General features: G+C 45.3%; 1 protein-coding gene across 1 annotated transcript in view; it reads right to left on the bottom strand.

Annotated features, from left to right (window-relative positions):
- The window catches only part of CACNB3 (calcium voltage-gated channel auxiliary subunit beta 3), a 249587-nt gene extending 226935 nt beyond the window's left edge, over positions 1-22652 (bottom strand). Inside the window, exon 1 of the mRNA XM_085600398.1 lies at positions 22515-22652. Within this exon, the coding sequence (XP_085456524.1) occupies positions 22515-22553 (39 nt within the window). The 5' untranslated portion in view covers positions 22554-22652. The remainder of the gene's footprint in view (positions 1-22514) is intronic.
- Between the last annotated feature and the right edge of the window lie 5287 nt (positions 22653-27939).

Here is a 27939-nt window from a genome sequence, read left to right as displayed (position 1 = left end):
GACAATTTCAAACATATAGAAGACAAAATATGTTAATGAATTATGAGGAGGACTTATTCTTGCCCTTTGGGGTGCTTCGAGAACTGTCTCCAGCTAACATGGGGTTCCACAATAGGCAGCAATTGTCCTAACCTCTTACTTCACCCCACCCCACTCCTATGTGGCATAGGCATGAAGCTGTTGATTGAGATTAATAGGAAACATAAACTGGATTTTTGACTTGTTACCTATGATGCACTATTTGAAGTACAAATGGAGCAAGGGGGTAGAGGAATGTGTCATTCAGGAGTGTCCAACCCATACCTACTATTGGATAAGGATGTTCATGTTTGAACTTAAGAGTAAAAAAAGAGTTCACTTTTGTTGGACCAACTATACAATTGCTGCTCCTTTTCACATTGCTAGGGTGGCTAGGAACAGCTCCTTCTGCATGCCCAGGAGTGGAAAATGTGGGTGACTGGCTTGCCTGTTTGGGTGTTGTCAAGGCCAAGGTCAACTACCATATGCGACTGGTGAAGAATATCAGTTCTTATTGGATCAGACAGCGTAGCACAGCATTCCTTGGGGCTGCCATCTTCGTAAGGAGTGTCACCAGGATACCACCAGCACAGACGGCAAGGACCTGAGATGCTGGTTCTGAATATGGAGAATAGTTCTACTGAAGGGAGCACCCACATTGTTTCACCTACATCAATCTAAACCTGCAATCCCAAACAATTATACATAAACAATGCCGGATAATTACAAACTCCCTTAATATTTATTTTATTTGAAGGGGTGGAAAATATCAGCTGTAATTCCAACAGTCAAGACATCTACTGGTGTCAATAAGTCAAACTTAAAAACAGTAAAAGGCTATTTTGATAGGAAAAGTGAAAGGACATCAAACAGTAATGCAAATAAAGATGCCAAGGATTAGCTTTTTTCTGTGTCTCTTCAATAGGGGACTGCGGCCCACTTCATTCAACAGTGCTTTAAATGAGCAGACATTTCGAACAGGAGAGTGCTGGTACCGGTGTCCGCTTAAGCAGCATTCATACCTAAATGATCTATATACAGCAGGCATCCCTATACTATTTATCAGGCCACCAGTCGTAAGAAGTATCTTGAAGAAACTATTGATGAGTCTCTCCAACTAGATTTTTCTTTCTCTGATCGCAGTCGTTTGGAAATAAAAGTCTTTTAATCTACACAGATAATATATCAAAATGTTCAATTTGGTGAATGGACACGTCTTAAGTCTGTTGAATTCCCCCAGGCCCACAAAGTGCTATATACATAGTAGGATGGAGTGTTTACCTATGCCGTCTCGTGGTCTGCGGCTGCGACCCAAGACATTCCTCCACAAGCTGCCATAAAAATTTCCGTGATAAAATAGTGGAATTTTTTGCATTTCGCAGGTGAAGACACAGCAACTTTTTATATATTGGGGATTTGGCCTATTTTGATATGCTATGGTGCTCTTTACACACTAGAGGCCTGAAAGTGTAAGGCTGAAACGATTCGACCACCTCTATCCAGGATTTTCACCATACAAAGAATTTAAAGAAAGTTCCAAGTTTACTGCAGACCATTGCTTGAACTAACTATTATCGATTCATTTGTATATTATATTCACAGGTCTATTGTATTAAGGCGTGCTTACCTGACGACAAAACCTTCTTTTCCTTGAATAATGAATTTGTCTGTCATTGTTTGTATAACGTTCACCTGACAAAAGACTGATTCTTTTGTTCATGTATAACTATACAGTTTCTAAAATATTGGTTTGATTACTTAATACAACATGTATGTATGGGGTTGTTTGTCAAAATACTGGTGTTGAAACCCTAAATAAGTAAATACATTTTTGAAATAATTCTCTTTGTCAGTTGTTTTCTTGACAAAGATGCCTTGATAATGATCTTTCAAAGATAACCTTCGACTTTAATGATTTAGGTTATAGTTAAATTTATTCGGCATGTAGATAACTAATGATAAGTTATCCGTATTAAATCTCAAGCAAATCTATACTGCTAGAGCTCTTTATTCCTTTTTCTCGATTTGTTATTGGTGTAGTCCAGGCTCTAGATGGTGATATAAGCCCCCCCTGCACCTGCAGACAAACTACACAAGGTGAGTTAAATCAGCTCAGAGTAATCTTTCTAACTTGAAGGAAAGGAAAAACGTTCCAATGTTGTTCTCTCAGATATAGACGGTTCTTCTTTTGATTGAACTGATAAGCAGTATGAAAAGTGGCTGGGTATGTCTTGTATTTAAAGAAACAATATTAAATTATGTTACTATATGGTTTAAAGATTCAGATGAGGCAAAGATAAGTTAGAAAAAACAAGTAAACACAGAACAGGAATAACTGCTGATGATCAAATGGCAAAAAAAAAAAAAAGAATCCCCGATGTTCATATGGCACCACAGGCAAATGTGCCAGAATTCTATCCCATGTCCTGAAGAAATTCAGCTTATGATTGTGAAAAAAATGCGACCAGTGAATAACAATAAAAGGGGTGAGAATGGTTAAATTCAACATTCTCAAAATCATGGATAAAGAATCTGACAGTCACAGAAATATGACGCAGAGGGGATTGTTAACGTAATCCATCAGCCAGAAATGTTATTCAAACGTCAAATGCCACACCAGATTCATATATTCCAGGCAGTATTAACTTCACACCACAGGATTCCATCAGAAATGCACCAACACTGGGAAGTGAAGAAACTATCGGACTAGCCAAGGATCAGGGCAACGAAGGTGGGCTCACAGTCAGCCTGGAAATAACCCTTATTCATATTTTTTTATGCTTTATTTCCAAGGATGTCCTAAGCAGCCCTCTAAATTCAGATCTACTTCAGCGAGTCCAGGTTCAAGGGCGCTTAGAACTAAGAACATTGCTGCAGTAGAGTTGGATTAATAGGTCAGCAAAAGCAACACTGAATTCAACCAACGGGCACCAAACTGTTGTCCATTCATTGGACAGCAAACAAATGACGTCATGTTTGGAGCAAAACTCCAAAGAGAAAAGGGGCATGTTTCAGTGTGATGAGCAAAACTGGAGATGGTCATGATCAACAATCCACACATGAAGCATCGTTCCTAGCAGTGTTTTTTTATTATTATTAAATTGGAAGGTTGTATGGTTTTCCCATTGTTTTCATACATTGAGTCAGGATGGTTTTCACATTGCAGAATTTCTTCTTCCAATTAATTTAGGGCCGGATTATGAGTCTGGCGGTCTTCTGTCTGCCAGACTTGCGGTAGCGCAGCAGTGGCGGTCCACAATCCACAACACTACAACTTCTAAAGTCAATGCGGCAGTGGACCATTGGCTGTGCCAGGGAACAGTCATTCCCTGGTGGCGCAGGAGCACCAGAACGCAATATGCTGAGCAGGGACTGGAGCAGTCCCGCTCAGCATATTATGAGTTTCTGGCCCGCCAGCCTTTTCATGGCGGAGTCCCACCATGAAAAAGGCTGGCGGTGCAGGAACAAAGGGGGCCCTACATGGCCCCCATGCCCCCCGGCATGGGGATACATTAAGGGGAGCAATAACATGTGCCCCCCTGTCTGTACCTCCACAAAGTTCCAGCACGGCGTGGACGTCCATGCCATACTGGAACTTCTTTGCTGTCCCATTGAGGTGCCTGTTTTCAAGGCCCCGCCATTGGAATAGCAAAGAACCACGGACCGTACTATGAGTTGTGTATTTCCAACTCGTAATACGGTTGGCGGTCCTTGGGCGGTTTTGCATGGGTGTGGCGCAGCGGAGGCGGCGTTGCGCTGGCTCCCCTGCGCCAAACTTGTAATCAGGACCTTAGTTTTCAGTGCACTGGCCCAAGCAGTAAAATAAAGGCTACAGCTACTGTTTTCATGGTATGAAAGGCAATATAAGAAGATAGAATCTTTGCATAAAAGCCTAATGACCCTTAAACTTTGTTTAAAGGACTTTTTTCATGCTCTTCAGGAGGTTATTTTAGTTAACCTAGGAGCTCCAGCTTAGACTCAACATGGGAAAATCCTAAATATGAATATGCTCATTATAGAAAATATTCAGGCTGACAACTCGGAAACAAGTTTTATGAAAGTGGTGTGACGGACTATGCAGATGGGGATCAATAATTGTATCTGGGACAGGAAAAAGCTGTAGCTACACATGCAGCTACTTTACCGTACAACTCTGGAGCATGGACCGGCTGTCCCCCTGGTTAATAGATACTACCAAGCTATTCAACTTCGCTTTCTGGTGGAATGGGGTAGACCCGCCTCCGAGAAACACTGACGATTTATGGACCGGGCGTGAAGGGAACCCATATATGGAAGGAACCCTGGCTACCCCGCAAATACAGGGCTTGGGGTCGCTATTCATTACCCATGACCAAGTCCACCTTCAGGGTATGCGATGTCGTGGCGCTCCAGGCTAAGCTGTTTTCCTTTCCGCCTTCCATGACTCCCATAGTAGTCATTGCTGACTTTTTGCCAGGCAGGCAGGAGAGGCTTTTCAAAGATGACAGGAGGGGGGATGCAAGTGCATGGGCAGCATGCTTGACTCCCATTGGATAATTCCATTTGAGTGCATGAAGGCAGATTATGGCTTGGAGAAAGCAGACTGCATCCAGGATTTGCAAATTCGATGCTGGGTGCGGAACCCTTCTATCAAACCACATGCTGAGTACTTACAACCAAAGAATGTGAAGATTTCTATTACTGAGCCAGTCACACAGCGCACAACGTGGCTAGCACGAAATGGCATACAAAATAGTTTCGGATTGGCACCTCATTCCCACCCGTCTCCAGAAATGAAGTACAAGACCGCACGAAGGAGTGCTGGAGGGGCTGCGGTGGGATGGGCACCTTATTGCACTCACATTGGCAATGTACGAAGCTGGTCCACTTTTGGGAGAGAATACTTGATGATATAGATGGGGCTTTTAATACGCAACTCCTGAGGTTTCCTGCTTACAATATACTTTGTCTTTCTAATGCTGTGACATACCCTTTGCGGTCGATGGGAGGAGGGGCAGAATGCGTTGGCTTTAGGGGCACCTCATCAGGTCATACTCTCCTTATGGGGCTCTGACAGGACCCCCGACTGTACGACTTGGAAAAGTTGTCCCCAGCAGTGTGTAAACTCTGAAGCGTATTCTTTGACTCAGTTTACAAACATAGATGAAAACTGTGACGTCCCTTATACTAACATCTGAAAAACATATTGAGTTAATTGGTCATTCTTTACTCCACCGTAATTCTGAGCTTTTTCCTTTATAAATTACTAATTCTGGCTAATTTCCCATGTAAATTTACTAGGCACAGAGGTGTTTCAGAATTAAACACAACTATCTATATGCATGCTGTGAGTTATTCCATTTCTTAGTGCCTTTAGAGGTCAGACATGGTGCGGATAGTGCAAACTTTGTTGCCACTGATAAAAAGAATGATTCCAGTGCTAAGCACTTTGAACTCATATACAATGTATCATGCAACAATAACTCATTTAAAACATGCCACTGTTTACCATAATAAGCAACAAGTGTGAGTACACAAGACCCATGTGTATAAAATGCTAAGAAAACAATCAGTGACGCAATACAACTTTATCTCGAATCACCAAATACTCCCCAAAAGATTTTGATAGCAAGAAGGAAATATAAAAATCTTTTCTTCAGAAATAAAATCACCTATGAGAATTTTTAGTTGCATAAGATACATATGGCATGCAAAACACAAGATTTCAAACCTTTCTGGACATGTATCCCATAAGCCAAAGGAAAGGAGATGCCAAAACGGTTTACATCCATTCAGAAACAGGACTGGGTCCTTCATCTACATTTATTCTTATATCAAGTTAATGTTTAAATAGAAATTCCATTATTATGCCTCCCTGTTAATAGGTGAAGACGGAAAAGGGAAATTGAAAAGCCCTCCACAACCTCAGGTGAAAATCCAATTTTTAAGGGGAAACTGTCAAAAAGACAAGATCTGGTGGTATGTCCCTCATATTAATCTATTAGAACTCTTACTTCTCGGAGCAGGGTTTGAAACCCCAACCTGTACAGATACCACCATAATGGACAGGTAGTCTGATTCTATCTAACAATGTGACAAACAAGCATTACCAAAGCCTTTAGATCTGACTTTGGCAACCTGGTGCAATAGCTTTTTTAAGTCTATGCCACAAAAATAAAAATTAAATTAAATATGCTGTCCCCTAAATGTGGCTGCGTTTAGGATGCAACATTAATGCAGCTGTTTTCCCAGCTTTTCATTTTCACCATGCATTTATTATTATTATCCATGGAGATGACAAGAATAAATCGCCACCTAATCAAGTACTCACATTGCAGTCAGCTAAAATGTTACAATGTCAATTAAAAACTTTATCACACAAACTTAATAAAGGAGTGCAAGCAAAACAAAGAGGCAGCATTCAAAATTAAAAAAGTAAAAATGAACTATTTTTAGGCAGAATTGAAACATGTACACAGGCTTTGTGCTTTTGAAGCTTGTTTCCTTCCCAGTATAAGAATTGGCTTGGTAGTTTGGTTTGCCCTGTTCCCATCATGCACTGGGACAGGTACAGACAAATTTGCATGTAGCCAGGTTCTGAGCTGGGATGGTGCAGTGAGCTAAAAAACGGTGATGGATTTAAACCATGATCTCTTGACTTGGTAAGAGTATTCTGCATCATTCAGAAACTCTGTCCATCACCACCCCCTTTTTCCCAAATCGATTTTATCCACACTCAGTGTGGGAGGGTATGCTCAGACGTGAGTCCCTTGCTCATTGCACCATCAGGATTCAGGCAAGCCGGGCCGACGAAGGCTGTGATGCCAGAAACTGGTCCCCGGAAGCTTGTTTCCTTCCCAGTATAAGAATTGGCTTGGTAGTTTGGTTTGCCCTGTTCCCATCATGCACTGGGACAGGTACAGACAAATTTGCATGTAGCCAGGTTCTGAGCTGGGATGGTGCAGTGAGCTAAAAAACGGTGATGGATTTAAACCATGATCTCTTGACTTGGTAAGAGTATTCTGCATCATTCAGAAACTCTGTCCATCACCACCCCCTTTTTCCCAAATCGATTTTATCCACACTCAGTGTGGGAGGGTATGCTCAGACGTGAGTCCATTGCTCATTGCACCATCAGGATTCAGGCAAGCCGGGCTGACGAAGGCTGTGATGCCAGAAACCGGTCCCCGGAAGCTTGTTTCCTTCCCAGTATAAGAATTGGCTTGGTAGTTTGGTTTGCCCTGTTCCCATCATGCACTGGGACAGGTACAGACAAATTTGCATGTAGCCAGGTTCTGAGCTGGGATGGTGCAGTGAGCTAAAAAACGGTGATGGATTAAAACCATGATCTCTTGACTTGGTAAGAGTATTCTGCATCATTCAGAAACTCTGTCCATCACCACCCCCTTTTTCCCAAATCCACAGGCTTTGTGCTGTCACTCAAACAGAAGGGAGCCAATGGATAAAGTAGGCTAATCTATTGACCCATTATGTATGATGTGGTGAGCGTAGGCAAAATGTGAGTGACAGTTTAACTGACCAATTGGTGTAACCAACTAACCAAAAGACCTTCTGTGTATTATATTACATATGATTTTTTGGGGAAAAACAATAGTCTTGAGAGTAAGCTACAGCTGTCTCAAATCTAAACCTACAAAAAGACTAATACATGACCTGGGGTGGGTAAAATTTAACAACATCATGCCAATCGAATAGTTGTAGTAGTGTTTTACCCAGAGACAATGCTCTCACTCTCTCAAACACTAAAACAGAAATACATACCTCAGACACAAAACTAAACGTGTATACTGCCTGAATTGATTTCCCAAAGCAAACACAAGAAGATGATGGATGGAGCGCTGGAACTTTTCAGACACTCAACCCCAGTCACAGATCTGGGTTGAATCCATCATCATTCTTTAGCTCACTTCCCCACCCCAGCTCAGACTCAGCTATATGCAAATCAGTCTTGACCCTGCACCTCCTGGGAACAGTCCAGCCCGAACTGCCAAGCCAGGTCGTCCCTGGACCGGAAAAAGCATCCTAGGACCAGTTTCGAGGTAACACCCCTCATCAGCCAGGCTAGCTTGAATCCAGTGGTAAAGCAAACAAGGGACCCATGTCTAGGCATACGCTGCCAACTTATGGCAAATAAAGCAAACACAAGGAGAAGATGGACGGAGCGCTGAAACTTTTCAGACACTCACCCCCAGTCACAGATCTGGGTTGAATCCATCATCATTCTTTAGCTCACTTCACCACCCCAGCTCAGACCCAGCTATATGCAAATCAGTCTTGACCCTGTGCCTCCTGGTAACAGTCCAGCACGAACTGCCAAGGACTGGAAAAAAGCATCCTGGGACAGATTTCCCAGCAGCTTTTGATAAAATGGACTCCAGGATGGAGGTTTTCTGTCTAGTCTGCTGGACTTTCTCATAGAATTTTATATGGATCCCTGAGTACAAGTCCAAATGGGATCACTCTGCGGACATACAAAGAGGATTAATACTTGCAATGCGCTAAAGCAAGCATGTGTACAGTGGCTACATTGCACTTCTCACTCTGGGCTTGATTACGAGTCTGGCGGTCCATGGACCGCCAGACTCGCGAGGGCGCAGTGATCTCTGAACTGTCCTATTACAGTTACGGCGGTTGGACTGCCACTGCCCTGCTACAGCCACTAGGGAACTGCTGTTCCCTGGTGGTGGTGCGGCGGAGTAGAGGCAGTAATATGCTTAGCAGGGCTGCCCCGGACCCCGCAAGCATATTACAAGTTTCCTCTCCGCCATGGCTTTCATGGCAGTTCCTCCTCCATGAAAACCGGGGCGAAGAGGAAACAGAGGGGGAGAAAATTGGTTGCCTTCCAGATACTGTCATGGTCCAATCGAAGATGCTCTGGCATCCAGCACTGCCTACATAACCTCATACCCAACCCTCGGAAGCTGAATGTTAAATACAAATGTAGGGTTAGTGATGACATTAGCAAAGTGCCATGATGCCATCCACTGGATGAGGACACATGGTCCTTCTCTGGCAACCTGTGAGCGGGATCTGCAGGAGTGGATCATTACAGAGCAAATCAGAAAGAAGACTGTAAAAACAGATCTGAAACTCCTGGAAGATCGGACATATGATCTGAAATGTTTTCCGTGTTGGTGTTGGAGGAAGAGGGGGTGGGGGCCGTTGGGGCAGTGGTTATATAGCTGACTGATTTGTACTATGAACTGTAAGATGGCGCCTGGGGTTAGTTCTATGGTCATACTTCTGTTTTTCTCTCCTGCCTCTTGTATTATGGTTTATTCTTAAATGTAGAAATAAAGCTTAAAAACAGAAGATGATCTGGTGTCGCCAACCCACTCATCTGCCTCTTGACAAGCCTACTACTAAGGACAATCCATTTTCCCCTTATTTCGTAACTATGCAAATACATCCCCTATATGCATATACTTTATATGTCTGTATGTCGTCCAGGTTGCCATTCTACAGTTCGCTAGTTGAACTCTTAAACTCTCCTTGAACATTTTTTGCACTATTTTTAATTGCTGTAAAGCGTTCTGATACACATTTGGGTCTGGTTTGCGCTATACAAACAAAATAAATAACAAATAAATGATTGTTCTTAGTTGCATTGCCATGAAATAGCTCACCAATTGGGTCAAATACTGGACCCTATCTTTGCCAACTGGGGGGATATAGCGGTGAAGTCACCGCTTCCTGTTCTATGGTCTGATCACTTCCTGGTTCATTTCGTGGTGGGATTGCTCGGGGTGAAGGTACAGGAGAAACCCAAGCTGAAAATAGCACTTCGGAAGTGGGCTGGCTTCTCCCAGGAGAAGTTTATTAATGCCCTCTTGTAGGGTGGGCTGCCTGAGGGCATAGATGTAGAAGAGGCATGCGAAACCTTGGATAGACGCATTTTGGAGGCACTGGATAGCACCGCTACTTGGTCATCAAAAACGCCGGGAAGAGCTCATAAATCTGCCCCCTAATACACCGCCGCCTTGAGAGCGGCTAAAGCAGATTGTAAACGTTTTGAAAGGCGGTGGAGGAGAGACTTCTCTGCCCAGGTGCAGAGGGAGTATAAAATCACCCTGAAGCGCTATCATGGGCAAATCAGAAGGGCTAAGGCATCCTACTATCAGGATAGAATAGGGGCGGCTGAGAATTCAGTGAAGGAATTGTTTAAGGTCCACAAAGAAATATCCACCCTAGCAAATATGGCAGCACCAGTGGTTAGCTCGGAGGAGGCATGCAATCGTGTGGCGGAATTTTTTGCAGATAAAGTGGAGAAGATCTACACCACTTTCCCAGCTGCTGCTCGAGCATGCCATGTGACCTCCGTAGAAGTTGGACCCGCTCCAGGGATAGTCTGCATGGATGAATTCATGGTTCCCCACCCTGAGACCTTAATAAAAATTAGTATTAGTGTTAAGTCAGGCTCCCCCAGGGACCCTGCCTCCCCTAAATGTCTTAGAGGGAGTATTGGAACTCTGGACCCTTGTATTAGACATCTCCTGGAGCTATCCTTTATGTCAGGCATGGTGCCAGCAAGATGGAAGGAAGCGGTGGTCCTTCCACTACCTAAAAAAACGCACATTAGCCCAGATCAACTGGATAATTTGCGTCCTATCTCCTTGCTTCCCTACTTTGCTAAAGTGGCGGAGAAGGTGGTAAACACGCAACTCACAGCGCACATTGGGAAACACAATGTCATTCACTCTACTCAGTCGGGTTTTCGGTCCCTCCACTCTACGGAATCGGCTCGGTTACTCTCCACGGAAACCATCAGGAAATATGTCGATGCAGGATAGACTGTGGCCTTAATTCTGCTTGATTTAAGTGCCGCCTTTGACACTATTGCCCACCATACTCTGCTGCATTGTTTGAGGAAAGGTGGGGTGTCTGGCGCGCGATGCGCTGGCTGGAATCTTTCCTGTCGGAGCGTAGTTTTCAGGTGTCGCAGAGCTCTTTTTATTCCAAAGTTGTCAAACTCAAACAGGGGGTGCCTCAGGGATCTACCCTGAGCCCTACCCTGTTCAATCTCTAGGTTACTCCTGTAGCTGAGATTGCAGAAAAACTTGGAGTCATGGTTGTGTCCTACGCCGATGACACTCAACTGGTGGTTTCCCTTACACAGGCACAGCACACGGCAGGCTCCAACTTCGTGGCGTGCATGCAAGAACTTGAACTGTGGATGGCCAACAACTGCCTGAAGTTGAATGGCAGTAAGACCGAGGTGCTTGTGTTTGGGAAAGCTCCATCAGCGTAGTCATCGGCGTGGTGGCCCCAGAGTCTGGGGCCTACCCCCACGCCCTGCACTCAGGCAAAGAACCTTGGGGTATGGATGGATACCAAGCTCTCTTTTGAGCATCATACCAGGCGGGTGGCAGCCGTTTGTTTTGGAGTCCTGCGGGGCCTTCGGAAAACCTTGGATGTGCTGCCTACAGCAGCCAGGAAGACCATGGTACAGGCCCTGGTGACATCGCGCCTTGATTACGGGAATTTACTGTACCTAGGTGCTACCGCTAAATGCGTGAAAAGACTCCAAGGCATCCAGAACGCAGCTGCGTGCCTGGTTCTTATGATCCCGAGGAGAGCCTCTGCTAAGAGGGTGCTGGTCTCCCTCCACTGGCTGCCGATTAGGGAGAGAGTTCGGTTCAAGGCGATGTGCGTCTGCCACCGGATTATCCAAAGGACAGGCCCCTCTTATTTGTTTGATCTACTTACCCTATATTCCCCTAGCAGTCAACTTAGATCAAGCGGGACGGGTCTGGTGTGTGTGCCTCCCATTAAGCGAGCACGGCTGGGGGGCCGTTCATTCCGCTTTGTGGCCGCACAGCAATGGAACAAACTCCCCCTGAGCCTCCAGCTGGAGGGTTCGGAGGCTACTTTCTGGAAAAAACTGAAGACTTATCTCTTTCCTGTTGCATAGACGCTCGTTCTAGGATAGGTCTTAGCGGCAGAGGGCAGTTTGCACCGCGGCGCGGGGACACACTGGCCTAGTGTAACCAGGCGCTTTATAAAATTTAATTATTATTATTATTATTATTACTGCACATAGATGCTCTGATATTGTTAGACCGGATCCCAATAGGCCCTGCAAGGAAGTTGACAGAACTGGAGGAGTACATAGCTGATAGGAGCTTAAAAACAATACTAAAAACGTAAATAAGGATTTTTACTATGCAGAGTTCTGTCATTATGTCACTTTCTAAAACTGAAATGCTAGCTATTAAGGAGTACGGATGTCAAGATTGGTTGCGCGCATACATTTTCACATGTGCATCATTTATTTTAAGAAAACTTCTCTCTCAAGCCAAATCTAGGGCCACATGTATCAAAGTTCCATTTTGCATTCCCTAATAGCGAATTTTAGGTCATCGCTATTTAGGGAATGCAAAATGGTACGTAATAAAATAGCAATTACCTAATAGCGATTCCTACGAAGTTGCAATCGCAATTTGGGAATCTCTATTAGGAAATGCTACTCCATTGTTTCCTATGGGCCTTTGGTGTTACCTAATTTGCGTTTTCCTAATTCTAATTGGTAATCGCAAATTAGGAAATGCAAAACCAAGGGTGCTCGTGGGCCCAAGGCCTACCTGAAGTACCCAAAAATAATATGCACATGTAAAGCGCTCACATGCCCTACGGTCGTGTGAGCACTACATGGCACTTTGAAAAATGCTTTTTTTGCGCATTTTAAAAAATTGCACATGGTTACCAACGACTTGGAGTCAATGGTAATAGCATTTCCTAAATGCCCAGTTGGCATTCAGAAAATTCTTGGTACATGTGCTTAGGGAATCATAAATTGCGATTCCCTATTTGTAGTCGCAATTTTAGGTAATCGCAAAAAATTGTGATTACCTAAAATGCACTGCCAGAGCCTTTCACACATCTTGAAAGGCTATTTTGTATTCACAAACGGTCAAATTTAGCGATTTTCACAGCTTGCAAATGCAAAATAGGTTGATACATGTGGCCCCTAAAGTCTTGGGATAAATTGTGTTGTTTTCAATTTATGGAAAATGTGAAGTGAATCACTGAAAAGTTGTATTCAAAGATAAAATTCAAGTGCTACTCCTATATGACTCAGAATGTATTTGGCCGATAAGTTTAGTTTGTTGTGAAAAAAACACAGATTGAAAACTTTCCTGTCACCTGGTTGCAGTTCATCACCGGGGGTCCTTAAATGAGAACTTGGCTTGGTTCAATGGCGGTGTGGAGAGTTCACTCACTATATCAGTACTTTGCTTCAGCTGTCTCATGATGAGTCTGAACATTTGTTGAGCAATATGGTGTAAAAAAACCTTAATAGAAGGCTAGGCTGCATTCCTCCTGAAAATCTAATTTGGAAAATCCTTGATGGATGTAGGAATCCCCTTGGAGTCGACAACTAATGGAATAAATACGATATGGTTGAATGAGTCAGTGAAATATTTCAGTTTTAATCAGACTCGTGTACTTGGCCGTTAGATGTCAGGGCTCTCTCCGGTTTGGCAGCTATGGAGCAGGAAACGCAGTTTTCTTCGTCTGTCCCAGATGTAGGCTGTTTTCATGTTCTTTGAAAACCTTGCAGCATGAGCTAACTTTAAATATCCGGGCTGAAGCTGTAATATTTGTGACTCCACGTCACCGCATTTAATGCATGTTATTTTTATCTGCCCTCCCATTTGAACAGCACAGCAGGTCTTTTCGAAAAACATGTTTTACAGATGGGTGTAAGGAGGATGCATTTTAGTTATTATACCCTCCTGGTTTGATCACTATTTTCTTTTAGATCGTATTCGTTTTTGAAAACGTTCTGTGATTGAATTACTTAATTTCCTGTAATGCTTCGTTTCTATGAAATGACTGACTGACTGACTGACTGACTGACTGACTGACTGACTGGATGGATGGATGGATGGATGGACGAACGAATGAGACCGCTTGTAGCGCGCAGCAGCTACTTTAGAAAGAAGTGTCCCGGCGTTAGCATTGTTTCTCTCAAGAAACGTATATACATTTGTGAACTTGAGGGTGCGTTGTTTGGAAGGATAGGGTTTCGTCTAATGCATTCACAGTGGCACCGATGGGGGGATTAAGGAAGGGCGAGAGCGCCTAATGGTGAAACCGGAGCTTCTCGGAGCTGTAGTAGCGCCGTGACAATGGCCAGGTCTAGACCATTCCAGCTGTGTCCCCTTGCGAGAGGCTGCATTAAACCTGCGGGGTCCTCTGCACGTGTGGAAGGCCAGACCCACGTCAGATTTCCAGGTTTCTACTTTTATTTACCATGTCATGTGTTTCCCCCTACGATTAGTGTGTGTACCTTCTCTTATGTGTATATCCTAAAGATGTGACACAGATCTGACTCCTTTGGACCTACCATCAGTCTCCCTGCTGCGTCTTCACGAGCACAGGAGCGTTCAGTATAAGACTCTTGCACGGAGACACATACCTGGGGAGCCCCTGGGGGATTGCTGGCTGTTTGTCCCTCCGCCCCTGCCCTGCCTCGCACCTTCTCTGCAGCTCTTATAAAGCCCGCCACTAGAAGCCCTGTTCTGCGCCTGAGTCTGAGTGACACCCTAAACCCACTTCCTGGCCTCCTATAGGGTTGGTGCGGACAGCGTCTCTCCTCGGGTGAAAGCAGTTGTCTGCCTGTCGGGCTGCTCAGCGAGACAGTCTCAGCCTTTGAGCAGCTCCTCAGAGGGGTCAAGCCCCTTATCTGTGTACATGGGCGAGGGATAGGAGTTCAGCTCTGCTTTGATGCGGTGATTGAGAATGGGGGTTTACAAACTCTGCTGTCTCTTGGTAGCCATGAGCTCTGGGGCGAGTGGGGAGACAGAGACTGAGCTCTGTTCCAGGGTGAGAGGGGTCGGTCCAGGGCTGGCTCTTTTACAGGGAGTGAGGAGTAGGCGCTCTGCTCAGAGTCACAACATGCGTGGAGGAAGCCAAACTTTGCTCTGGGGCATTGAGGGAAAAGTAGGTGCAAAGCATATCTGCACAGTGAGTTATTGCCTATGAACCCAGGCTGTGATGCGCGAGTGCTGAATGCAGATTGTAGCAGGACAGGGCCATCACAGGGGAGAGTCAGGGTGGCATTATCCATACGGCCCAACGCTTTTCCAGGGTCCCCTGCTTCAAAATCGAATTATAAATTTATAAAGGTGTGACGTAATTTGTGTATTATTGATGATGAGGGAGCTCCAAATACCACAAAGGACAGCAGATGATGTATAAAATCTAGGATGATTTTTTTCTTCATACTTTGAGTTAGGTGCTCGTATCACCAGACATAAACGTAAGAAGTGGGACCCACAGATTATTTTTTACCTGGATCCTTAAAAAAACTAAAGACAAGCCGGCAGCAAGTAAGAAGTAGCAGCCCGCGGTCTGAATGAAACAACGAGCGAGGAACAGGAGTCTGAACTCTGCTCAGGGGCACGGAGTAAGGGGTCAGGGGCAGTGGTCGAAGTGGGGGAAAAAAAGTAGGGGAACTGTGGGCGGAGACTCAGGGGGCGGGAATAACCCAAGGATTGGATTAGTGGGCGGAGTCGGAGGTGTGGCTAGAAATAGCAAAACATACCAATTTTTGAACGTTTGGCATTTCACTGACCAGTTACAGCTTATAACGTTATTTAATTCAAAGAATCAATAAACATGTTTATTTGAGGTTTAATATATAAGTTGTTTATATTTAATTCATTTACAATGTGGGACATGTTTCCAATCACAGAATATTCCAAATACGCTTATAAGTGGAATCATAAGCCATTTGTCTCCGAGCCATGCAGTTTCTTTCATCTGCACTTCTCCTCCCTTTTTCTAACCATTTCTGAACATAAAATTCAGGTTTAAATTCTATGACAGCCCCACGATATTTATGAACATTGTAGAAGACAGACGATTGATTGATATTCTGTTCCGCAGTGGTGTGAGCACATCATTCATTACACTAAAGCCCCGTTCACATTCAGCAGTTGAGGTACAAAAGGTGTTTATAATGTGCATTAATGGTTTCAGGCTTTCAGAGATGCAATTTTTATTTTGTTTGTACTCTCTGAAACCAAGGATGTACTGCCTGGTATCAAATACATGCAACCTGCTACAAAGGTTTTGTAATTCTCCCTCACCGTATAAGATGTCTACTGGATCTGGCCAATAAACTGGTTGTAGAAGTTTAATTCTATGTACTAACTCTTTGTATTCTCTTTCATCATTGTTTGTGGTTGTGCATCTAGAAACATTTGATGCATTAGACATTGTTATTCTTTTTCGCAGGTTATTTGCTAAGCTCCTAAAGAACTGTGCCCTATTGATGCTAACCCAGCCTTTGTTCTGTTGCAGTCCTACACCAGCAAACTGCATCCGTTCAGCAGCATCTAACGCAGTTGTAGCAAACAAAGGGCCCAGGTGCATCAGCCATTGATTCAAACACTAAAATCTGCATCTGTATTGAACGATCGGCCTCATATATGGTCATATCACGCCGCTGCAGCCTTCTGGATAGGTCACCCAATTCTGTGAGAGCATCATATAAAATGCCCATATTTTCAACAAACACCAGAGAGGTTAATAAACGGTTTAAACCAGCATATTTCCTCTGCTCAATGTCACTCCTCGTTGAGTCTTCGGAAGATTCCATGAAATGTTTAATAAGTCCTTTGTAGTTATTCCAAACAGCTCTCACAGATCTTTCACTTGAGGACACCCAACGTATATCTAGCACCTTTCCAATTGCCAGAAGTCTTACTTCTACCTCCAGAGCACATTCCCCAAGCTCTCTCTGATGTTTCGGAGAGGCATGGTAGGTGGTATATAGTTTATCAAAAAAAAATTTGAGCTGATTAATGCCTGCGACTTGTTTACAAATATCACCCACAGCAAGCTCCAGCTTGTGGTTAGCACAGTGCCATACACTCAACTGTGGATATTTCAGTTTCAGAAGAGTTGCCACACCGGATTTCCTACCTATCATATTGGAAGCACCATCTGTTACAAGCTGAACCAAATGACTTTTTAAATACTCATCAGTAAAACCGTGTCTCTCTAAGCATGCAAGTAAGGTATCTAAGATTAGATCTGCTGCTGTGCTTGGCAACTCAACAAGGTCCAAGAAAAAGGTCAGTGGCTCATTGTGTTTATCAATACATGCTCTTACACAGATAATTAGTGTGGTCAATTTACTATTTGTGAGCTTAGGGACATATTTATGGGAATGGTGGCGCAGGGCAGCACAGCAAGTTACTTTGCTGCGCTGCCCTGCGTCACAGGGAAAGGGCGGGAAGGTGCCGTATTTATCCAATATGGTGCATTCCGGTCTTTTCCCCCTGCACTGGCGCCATTTCGACAGCCTAGCTTCAACGCAGCTTCTTATCCACAAATTGTGCACTCTTGATTGTCAGCGCCAGGATGCCTGTTAGGTGAGAGTGCGCTTTACAAGTGAGATAAATAAATAATTCTTATTCATGTCAGCCAGCTAGCTGCTCAAACATAGTATAGCACATATGTATTCAAGTGTCCTGCAAAGAAGAATGAGTGCGAGTAAGTAAATGTGGGTGTGAATGATTGAGTGCCTGAATGTAACTGAGCATGATTGAAAGTGTGTATGTCGATGAAAGTGAGAGAAAGTGAGTAAGAAGGAGTCACGTAGAGTAAGTGAAACTGTAAGTTAGAATGAGGTAATCAGAGTAGGAAAAAGTGGTGAGACTGAGTGAGTGAGAAAGTGATACCGAATGTTGAAGAGTGAGTGCAAGTGAGCAATTTTGAGTAAAAGGGAAAGTGAATGAGAATGAATAATGGGGGTAGTGAGCCTGAGTGAGATAACATGTGAGCAAGCAGGACAAAACACAGGCCTTGGCAAAGTGGAGGTAAATATTTACTTATGGGAGGAACATATTGTGCATCTTGAAAAAAAATGTGGTCAACTCCTGGGGATGTTGTTTTGGATCAGTAATGGCTTTTGAGAGAATTTGTGTAAAAATGGGGTGTTGAAAATAAAATGCAGTATTTGACCCTATAGTTTTTTTTTCAAAATTATCTTGGGAGTAGCAACACCCAGACTGCAAATCCTCCGGGCCCTCCTTTATCTCTTCTTAGTCTTACAAGGCCCAGTAAATCGCACTCTTTTCCAAATCTCTTTCTAAATATTATCACTCTCAAAAACTGTTTTTTCTATGTAATTTTCCTTTGATGGGAAGAGGAGGTTTCTGAGGTGGTAGTATCAGGCAAGTGACACTACTTGGGCTCCCTCTGTTCGAGCCTTCATGGAGGATCCCTCTTCATTGCTACTTCCACCTGACCCCAGACTCCGCAACGCACTTCCTTACAGGCTTGATTATCCACTACTCCTCTCCAGTGCACCTTATCTCACAGCTGACCTTGGGCCCCTGCCCCATATCAGGCACCATCGGGCTCCACTTTCATTTTTCCAGGTAAAAACATTAGTAAAATCACCTTCAAACTTAAAACATTGAATATAGCAGTAAATATAATTATCACACACTTTAAAGTATGTTCCACAGTAGCCCTTATGACCCGACTGCTAATTAAATAAACAGAAACAGAAAGGCCATGACAAGGCCGGCTTTAGCGCTGATGCGAAAGTCTTTTTTGGCGCCACACCAATAATCACTGCCATACGCCACAAGTGCTCCTCATCTCCCCATAGCCCCTCCCCCTTATCACCTCCTCCTCGGATTCCCTCACTGCCACCCTCCACCAGTGCCCCTCATTTCGCTGTAGCCCCTCCCCCTCATGACCTTCTCCTCAGAATCCCTCACTACCATCCTCCAGCAGTGCCCCTCATCTCTCCCTAGCTCCCCCCTCCCCCCATGACCTCTTCCTCAGATTCCCTCACTGCCACCCTCCAACAGTGCCCCTCATCGCTCCATAGCCACTCCCACTACCTCCTCCTCGGATTCCCTCACTGCCACCCTCCAACAGTGCCCCTCATCTTTATGTAGCCCCTCTCTCATATGCATTTCATTTGTTGTGTAGCGCTACTCATATCAGTGTAGTGTGTGTCAGTACTTTACACCACGCACACATTATACAGAGACAACGAATCATACAAGTATGTAAATCAGCCTACAGGGAATGTCACATAAGCCAATGAGGATTACAAGGTGTATGAATCACATGTCATCCATACTGGTGGGCAGTTATTTTAAGAGGGTTTGGTCTGGAGAAGCACAAACTCAGGATTTAAAGAGTATTCCATGGGGGTCAGCTTTACTGATGAAAATGTATCTCTGCCCAAACATACTCATTTTAGCAAAATTAGAATAATGAAAGACTGGGGAAGTTCTAACTATATCACAAAACAAAAAACGCGAAGTTCTAACTATATCATTCAGGTTTGCATACAGCTCTTTGATGACAGTTCATTGGTCACTGTCCTATGTTAGGATTGTAACTTCTGAACTGCAAGTAACACAAGGGTCTCTGTGACAAAGGCAGTAACCCACTGAGCTTCCACATAAAATACAGTTCATCTGCACGTAACTACTAACAGAGAAATGATTGCTCTCCAGCAGGATCATTAATCCCCAGCGTTATCTGGGCATTTTTTATTGTCTTATTGTTGTCCTGCATCGGCCATGATAATGATGAAAACTGATTAAATGAAGCACGCACAAAGTACATGTCCTGCTGCGTCTGTGCAGAGTTTAAATAGAAAAACAAATAGTGACACATTCTCCTACCTACTCCGTGAGTCAATCTTAGTGTCGCAGCCTGAAGTGATAAGCAGCTGCAGGGGTCAGGAAAGGTGAATCAAAATAAACAAACTTCTTTTCTCCTGCGCTGCATAGAAAAAGAATATCCACGCAGCAGGACAGTAGGCAAAGGTTACCGAGGCCAAAGAAAGGATGTGTCGCCTTTCGCCATGCCCCTGTTGGAATGAAGGGGTGAAAAAATAAACAAAGCCTCGCTAACATGTAAATGGTCTTTTAAAGACCTGTGAAGTACTCGGGTAAGGCTGCGATAATCTCAAAAACTGTCTGTGTGCGCAACGGGGGAGGTGTGGGGGGGGGGGCGGCTTTGAAGCACTTTGAGCCCCATGGCGTTTCGCGCCTGCCTTCAAGCCCTTACTGGAACCGGGCCTGAATTAGGGCAGTCCCGGGACGCTTTTTTTAAATCAAGAAGTAGGGGAACGGACTAGCATAATTTTTAAAAGTAGGGGCACGCCGTGCCCCTCCGTTCCCCCCCACTTCTAACACTGGTCAGGGGTCTGATTTCCAATCTGGGGCAGTGACTGAGGCATAGAAGTGGGACTTGTCTTCCAGGACAGTGAGTGAGCAGCAGGCGCGCAACACCCATTGGACTCACGGGGCTTCAGCCCCCCCCCCCGTCGTGTGTGGCAGCCCAGGATGAGAGACCTTCCCGGGCAAAAAAGCAGCCGCACCCGAGCACTTCACAGGTCTTTAAAAGACCATTTGCATGTTAATGAGGCCTCGCTGTTGTTTCACCCCTTCTAAGAGCCCCTGCAGCTCCACTCTGCCTATTGCTTAAAGTTCAGCCCCCCCCCCCGAAATTTTTGCTCAGCCCCCCCCCCCCCCCGAAATTTTTGCTCAGCCCCCTCGAAATTTGGCTCTAGTTGCGCCTCTGGTGAGCAGCCACTGCCCTTCTTATAACTGTGGCAGTGAGTAAGGAGTGGCAGATGCAGTGATCTTCTGGGATTACGAGCGAGAAACAGGAGCATGGATTCTGCTCGGGGCAAAGGGAGTGAGTGGGGCGGAGGTGTGGCAACTCTGCCCCAGGGCAGTGCATGAGATGTAGGAGCCCAAGCTCTACTACGGAGCTGTGAACAGGGTGTAGGAGCCTTAGTCCAGTTCTTGGACAGTAAGTAAGGCATAAGAGTCGAGTCCTGCTACTGGACAGTCAGTGAAGAGTAGGTGCTGATTTCGGCTCTACATTAGTAGGTAAAAGGTAGGAGCCTAAACTGGGCTCCGAAGCAGTGAGTGAGTGAGGTCAGGAGCCGGAGTTCTCTTTCGGGCGGTGAGCTTGTGGTCAGTGCTGGGGCGGTCACTGAGGGGGAGTAGCCCACGTTTTCTTCTTGGGCAGTGAGTGAGGTGCTGTGCGGGCAGAGCTGCTCTACCGGAGGACTCGGAGAGTGAGCTCCCTTTGGGGGCTTCGAGTGAGGACTAGATGTCGGGGCTCTATCTGAGTCGGGAAGTTAGGGGCAGGAAAGCAAACCCTCTGCGTGGGCAGTGAGTGAAGAGAAGATGTAAGGGGTCTACCAGGACAAAGAGTGAGGAGGAGGAGAGTGAGATCTCTTTTGGGACAGTGAGTGAGAACTAGATGCCAGAGCGGTACCTGGGAGAGCTCTATCTGGGACAGTGAGTGAGGAATAGATGTGAGCGCTCTACCGGGGACAGTGAATGAGTAGGAGAGTGAGTTCTCTTTTCGGACAGTGAGTGAAGTGTAGATGTCAGAGCTCAACCTGGGACATTGCTTCAGGAGTAGAAACTCCACTTCCGTTGTGACGCTCGGACATAAGCTTGCACTCTTGAGAAAAGGAGTACATGCGGGGTCCGGAGGTTTGTGAGGCCCCTGCGTGTGCTGCCTGAGTGGGACCCAAGCTTGAGTCCACTCTACGGCGTGAGGGAGGGGCAAGGGCCCCTCCACCGCAACTCACACCAAGGACCGGAGACTCTGGGCCAGATTTACTAACAAATAGCGCAGCAAGCAGTTTTTTACTGGGAGCCTACGCCCCGACCCAATGGTGGCAGCCCCTTGGGGGACACCACCCCAAGCACATACTGTAACACTGGGACAGGACAGCGTGGATAGGCGCTCTCCTGCCACAGTACAATCCCCTCTGCAGCCCCCAATATGGAGCTGCACCCCTGGAATCCACCCTCCTGCACCATGCCCACACCCTCTTCCAAAGAAACCAACCCTTGCGCCGCCAGTGCGTCAATTTCCCCATATTAAAAGTGACGCACCGACGGCACAGGGGGCTTGTAAATAACCCCCAAGTTCGCTCATTCAAACCCCTTCCTTCAAGTCATTAAATAGGCGCAAACAGCATTTAAACCTTGAAGGGCCGCGCGATGCCCCGGCTTTTAGCACTGACTTGTTTCCGTTATCCGTTCGATAAAACGGGTGCTAAACATTGTCTCTGCTACTTAGCACCAGAGTCATAATGAGGTGCAAAAATCACACCTGCCTGGGCGCGAATGTTAATTTGCACCGAGGCGTTCTGTCGCCGTTATAATTTCAAGTGTCCACGTGACGCCGTAAGTGCTTCATTAATGCGCGGAGACTTGGAGCACGCGCCACCCTGCCTCGCGTCAAGTCCCTGGTGTCTCCCACTTCCGCCCCCTGACCACTTCCAGGAAGGAGGGCCCAGCCCCCTAGACCCGCCCGCCTCCTCAGAGGAAGCCCTTGACCTTTGTCTGATCTTGACCCCTGATTTTGGGGCGTCACCCGCCCATGCCACAGCACCGGGAAAGGAGAGTTCCGCATGCCAAGAGTAGGTAGCCTCACAGCAGGGGGCTCGGGCTCGCTCAAACACCCGCCTTTACCTCATTCAGCAGGAACACACTGGAGTTGGAAAGCGACATGCAACTCCGCGGCTTCTCTGCAGGCGAGCAGCAGGCGAAGCGACGGGGCAGGTCCTGTCAGCATCGTCCACGGGCGCGCACTGACTGACTGCCGAGCCCACACCGCACAAACCCAGCCCACTGTGCAAGCCCAGCCCACGGGATCTCAGCATCAGCGATCCGTCTGCATCAGGGCCGAGGGAGCCAGAGTGGGCTCTGCTGCCTCACTGCACACACCCCGCACACGGGACCTGTGCGCATCAGCAATCTGACTGCATCACGACCAGCCCAGGCGTGTTCCCCGTGGGGCCCGGTGCACACAGCCAGCAGAGAATGTAACACTATCAGGGCAAACTGTGGCCCAGCATTCCACTAACTCACAGCAGACAACTTGCACGCAGAATCTGTAAGCATAAGCAACTCCTCTGCATCAGCCAGGATTTGTAAAACCCCAGTGGTGTCATCCTAACTCACTGCACACAATCTGCACGCATCAGTAATCTGACTACAGCAGGACCAGCCCAGCTGAGTTCAATGTGGGCCCCACTGCACGCACCCAACACAGTTCCACAGAATGTAACAGAATCATATCACACTGTGACCCAGGGGTGCCCCGCCATCTAACTGCCCACACCCTGCACACCGGATCTGTGAGAACATCAGCAAACCGTCTGCTTAAGGATCAACGGAGCCTCAATTCTGCCCTCCTAACTCTGCACACACCCTGCACACACGATCTGTCAGCATCAGAAATTTGACAACATTAGGACCGACGGAGGCACGGTGGTCTCTGCTACCTCACTACACACATCCTGCAAAGAGGATTTGTTGCATCACAAATCTGACTGTATCAGGGCCAGCCTAGGTGTGTTCCCTGTGGGCCCCACTGCACACACCAGCACATGATATAACACTTTCAGGACAAACTGTGACCTGGAGCTGTGCCGCTATCTTTCTGCACACACTTTGTACACAGAGTCTATAATCACCAGGACTCTGACTGCATAAGGACCACTTGTGCCTTAAGTGCACTGCTAACTCGATGCACGCACCAGCTCAGACCATTTGACCTTCAGAAATTTGACCCTAGTGGTGTCCTCCTAACTCACTGCTCATCCCTGCACACAGGACCCGAGAGCATCATAAATCTTACTGCACCATCCCTGTTGAGTCCCATCTCTGGCCCCAATGCAAACACCCGGTACAGAATATAACACTATACGGACAAACCTTGCACCAGGACCGTGCCGTTAACTCATTGGACACACCCTGCACACATAAACTAGGAGCCGAAGAGAGCTCATACTGCATCAGAACCAAAGATGCCACTGCGGTGCCCTGCAGCTTCACTGCATACACCCTGAAAACAGGACCTGTTAGCACCAGGCATCTGACTGCAGCAAGGTGTGTCCGCTCTGGGCTCCACTGCACACCCCAAGCAAATACTCCAACACTACCATGAACAACTGTGACCCAGTGCTGCGCCGTCATCTAACTGCACACACCCCGCACAGGATCTGTGAGCACCAGCAATCTGCCTTCACCAGGGTCAGCGGAGCCCAGTCTTGCCCTTCTAACTCATATCACGCATCAGGACACACTTGGGACACCTCTAAATGTGACAGAAAGTAAAAGTGATAAAGTCCTCTGCAACCCTGTCTCCCTTCACTCTGTCTGCTAAATTTTCAATCAGGCCCACCGTACAGAGTGGCACTGCGGGTCAGAAACAATGGTTTCGAAAGCAGGCCCAAGGGATTGCCAGTGCTGTATTGCTAAGTCACTGCACCCCCCCCTGCACACAGAATCTATGAGCATCAGAGCTCTGACTGCATCAGGACCAGTTGCAGCCAAAATTTCACTGTTAACCCAAAGCGCACACTCAGCCCAGATCCTCTGAGCATCAGAAATTTGACTGCATTATGGTCAGGGTGCCCAGCTAACTCAGGGCACCTACCCGGTAGGGGATCTGCGACATCAGAACCCTACACGAGGACCAGCCGATCTGCGCTCAATAGTGGCCCTCCTAGCAGCCAGCACACACTCAGCATAACTGCATCATAGAAAGTTGGGCCCCTGGAGAGTGCTACTAACTCATTGCACATATATAGTGCATAGGCTCTGATTACATCAGAGCAGGTGTAAACCTCCGTGTTCCCTTACAGTCTGTACACCCTCAGCCCATAATGCGTGAGTATCATCAATCTGACTGCTTCAGAACCTGATGAGCTCCAGGGTGGCCCACCAAGTGTTTGCACATGACCTGTACCAACCCCACAGCATTAGGATTAGCTGAACCCTGGCGTGACCCGCTAACTTACTGCTCATGGCACGGAGGGTCTCTGAGCATGAGGGATCCGACTGCATCATGACCAGCTCCAACACAAGAGAAAGGCTGGTAATCATGCACTCCGGGCGGGCCTCCTCGAGGCATGGTGGAGTGAAAATGCCACACCGTACCATTGGCTCTGTCAAGGATCCTCAAAGCAATACCAACTCTACATAATGCTGTTGCATCTGCCAAGGACCCTCAAGGAAATAAAAACTCTACATGCCATTGGCTCTGCCAAGGATCCTCCAGGCAATAAAAACTCTACATAGTACCATTGACTCTGCCAAGACTCCTCAAAGCAATACCTATTCTACATAATACTATTGACTCTGCTAAGCCTTCTGAAGACAAAGTGGAGTCAAAATTCCACACAGTACACTTGGCTCTGCTAAGTCTCCGCATAGCAAGATGGAGTGAAAATTTACATGGTACCATTGGCTCTACAGTAGAATGGGCTGAGCTCGTTCTGTGGGACCACCAGAGGAGGGGGGATGCAGCTGGCATTCGTAAACACAATATTATACCACTAACAGATCATTCATTTAAAGGCAAAGGTCCAACCAGCACATTTTACAGAATATCGATGCAAAAAAATCGACTTCCACCAATATCGAGGTAAACATATCGTGGGTCAAAAATATCAATAGACAAAATATCGTGGTCAGGAATATTGATTTTAGGTAAGTAATATCGATGCTTAAAATATCGAAGTGTTTAATATCACTTGCAAAACAATAGTTAGAATTATCGATTTTTTATTAATGTTATGTATTTTAGTATATATTTTATATATATGTGATGTATATTTTTTTGTATAAGAATTGTTTGTATTTTTATTTATGCGTTAAAATTTTAGTAGTTATTACATTTTTTTATTTGAATTTTGCTTGTTTAGTTTTGTAGCAGGTTGTGGGTTTATAGGGAATAGGGTGGGAAGTAATTTAATTATATAAAATTGTATTGATTATTTTGAGTATTTAGTAAAAAAAAATATTTGAAATTTGCGTTTTTAGTTCCGTAGCAGGTTGTGGGTTTATAGAGGAATAGGGTGGGAAGTAATTTAACTACATACCATTTATTGAATACTTTTTATTTAACAATATTTGTTTATTGTGATGTTATAGTGTTAAATGTATAAATTAATTTATTATTAATTATTTAATAATTAGGGGCCAATTGCGATCCGGGTCGGAAGTGCACCGAACGCGATCCGGCCGGAAAAACTATGAGCCGTACGCGTGTTTTCCGGCCGACTCGTACAGCTGTATGAGCCAGCAAGTACGATGCGAGCTACGTGAAATTCGGAAGCTAACCGTGGCGTGCAATGGATGCGATTTACAACCGAGCCAGTACGATGCACGCGTTGGACAGCCTGTGCGAGCCGGAGTGTCCAGCTCGCAAAACGTCTGAGTGGTTGCCTTTCGGGGGTCCGCGTCGGATCCCATGACACCTGCAGCCCTACGACTCGGACACAGGGGGAGACCCATGGGTCTCACCAAAACAGGCCTGTACAGTGCGGATGGCACCGACGCGTACCCACTGTAGGGGGCGCACATGTCCGCGACTTACCCATTCAGTCAATGGGAGCCCATGTACGCGTCGTACGACTGGCTCCCATTGACTCCTATGGGAGTTCGACCAAACCGAGTCTGGCAGCATACGGCCGCATCGTACTCGCTCAGTCGGACTGCAGGCCCCCGGCTCGGTCGGAAAACACTCTGGATCCGGCTCGGTCGGAATGCTTTCCGACCCGGATCGGAATCGGCCCCTTAGTTGTTAATTAATTTAAATGAATAATTAATTATTGTAATTGTGTAATTAATTGTAGGTGTGTGTTGTGGTGTTTATAGGTGTGAAGGGTGGGAAGAAATTTATTTTTTATTGATGAATTATTAATTAGTTGTTAATTTGCTGCACGGTGCACAAATGATCTAGTGACGATGCCCCCTGGGCGGATACCAAAACTGTATGTACCTACCGCGGAGCCCGAGCAACCTTGGCCGATGCCCGGTGGAGCTGTCCTATGCAGCTTTAGAGGAGTCTGGCTCCGGTTCACCCCCCTGGCTGTCACCTACCCAGCCAGTCATCTGACAATGTTTTCCTCGTCGCCCCGTTTGTGTTTCCTTCCCTCCCCCTCCTCCTCCCTCTGTGATTCTTTGATTTAACTGATGTAACTATGTAACCTGTAACTGTAACTCGCTGATCCTCGTGTAAAGCGCTGTGATACCTCCGGGTCTAGCCAGCGCTGTATAAAACTTTGCAAATAACATAAATATAATCTGTATTGGTGTTTGTCAAACAGCATTTATTAAAATGTTTAAACTCAATAAAGAAATGTAAACAAAAAAATTAATTAGTTGTTAGTTAATTTAAATTAGTTAATTAATTAGTAATTCATTTTGGTAATTGTGTAATTAATTTTAGGTGTGTGTTGTGGTGTTTATGGGTGTAAATGGTGGGAAGGGTGGGAAGTAATTTATTTTTTATTGATGAATTATTAATTAGTTGTTTAATAATTTAAATTGATTAATTAGTAAATAATTATGGTAATTGTGTAATTAATTTTAGGTGTGTGTTGTGGTGTTTATAGGTGTAAATGGTGGGAAGGGTGGGAAGTAATTTATTTTTATGGATGAATTATTGATTAGTTGTTAATTAATTTAAATTAATTAATTTGTAATTAATTATGGTAATTGTGTAATTAATTTTAGGTGTGAGTTGTGGATATTCTAGTGTTAAAGAATGTGTACTCAATGGATGTTTATGATCTTTTTTTATTAATAATATTTTTTAAATTCATAATTAATTATGTTAATTATGGAAATAAATTTAAATAAAAATGTTGAAGTATTTTTTTATTGGTGCAGTGTTCTAGGGTAGGAAATAAAATAAATACATTTATTTTTTAAATAGTTTGTTAATATTTGCTCCTTTTAAATAAATATTGTTTATAAATGTATTAATTAATTTATTATATATAATATTTGTATCTTTTTGTTATGTGTATTTAACATTAGGGGGCCAATTCCGATTCCGGCCGCAAAACAAACCGACCGACACGGACCCGGACCGAATACC

The sequence above is a fragment of the Triturus cristatus genome, chromosome 4_2 (assembly GCF_964204655.1).
Source record: "Triturus cristatus chromosome 4_2, aTriCri1.1, whole genome shotgun sequence".
Classification (NCBI taxonomy): domain Eukaryota; kingdom Metazoa; phylum Chordata; class Amphibia; order Caudata; family Salamandridae; genus Triturus; species Triturus cristatus.
This window is presented reverse-complemented; position numbering and strand designations above follow the sequence as displayed.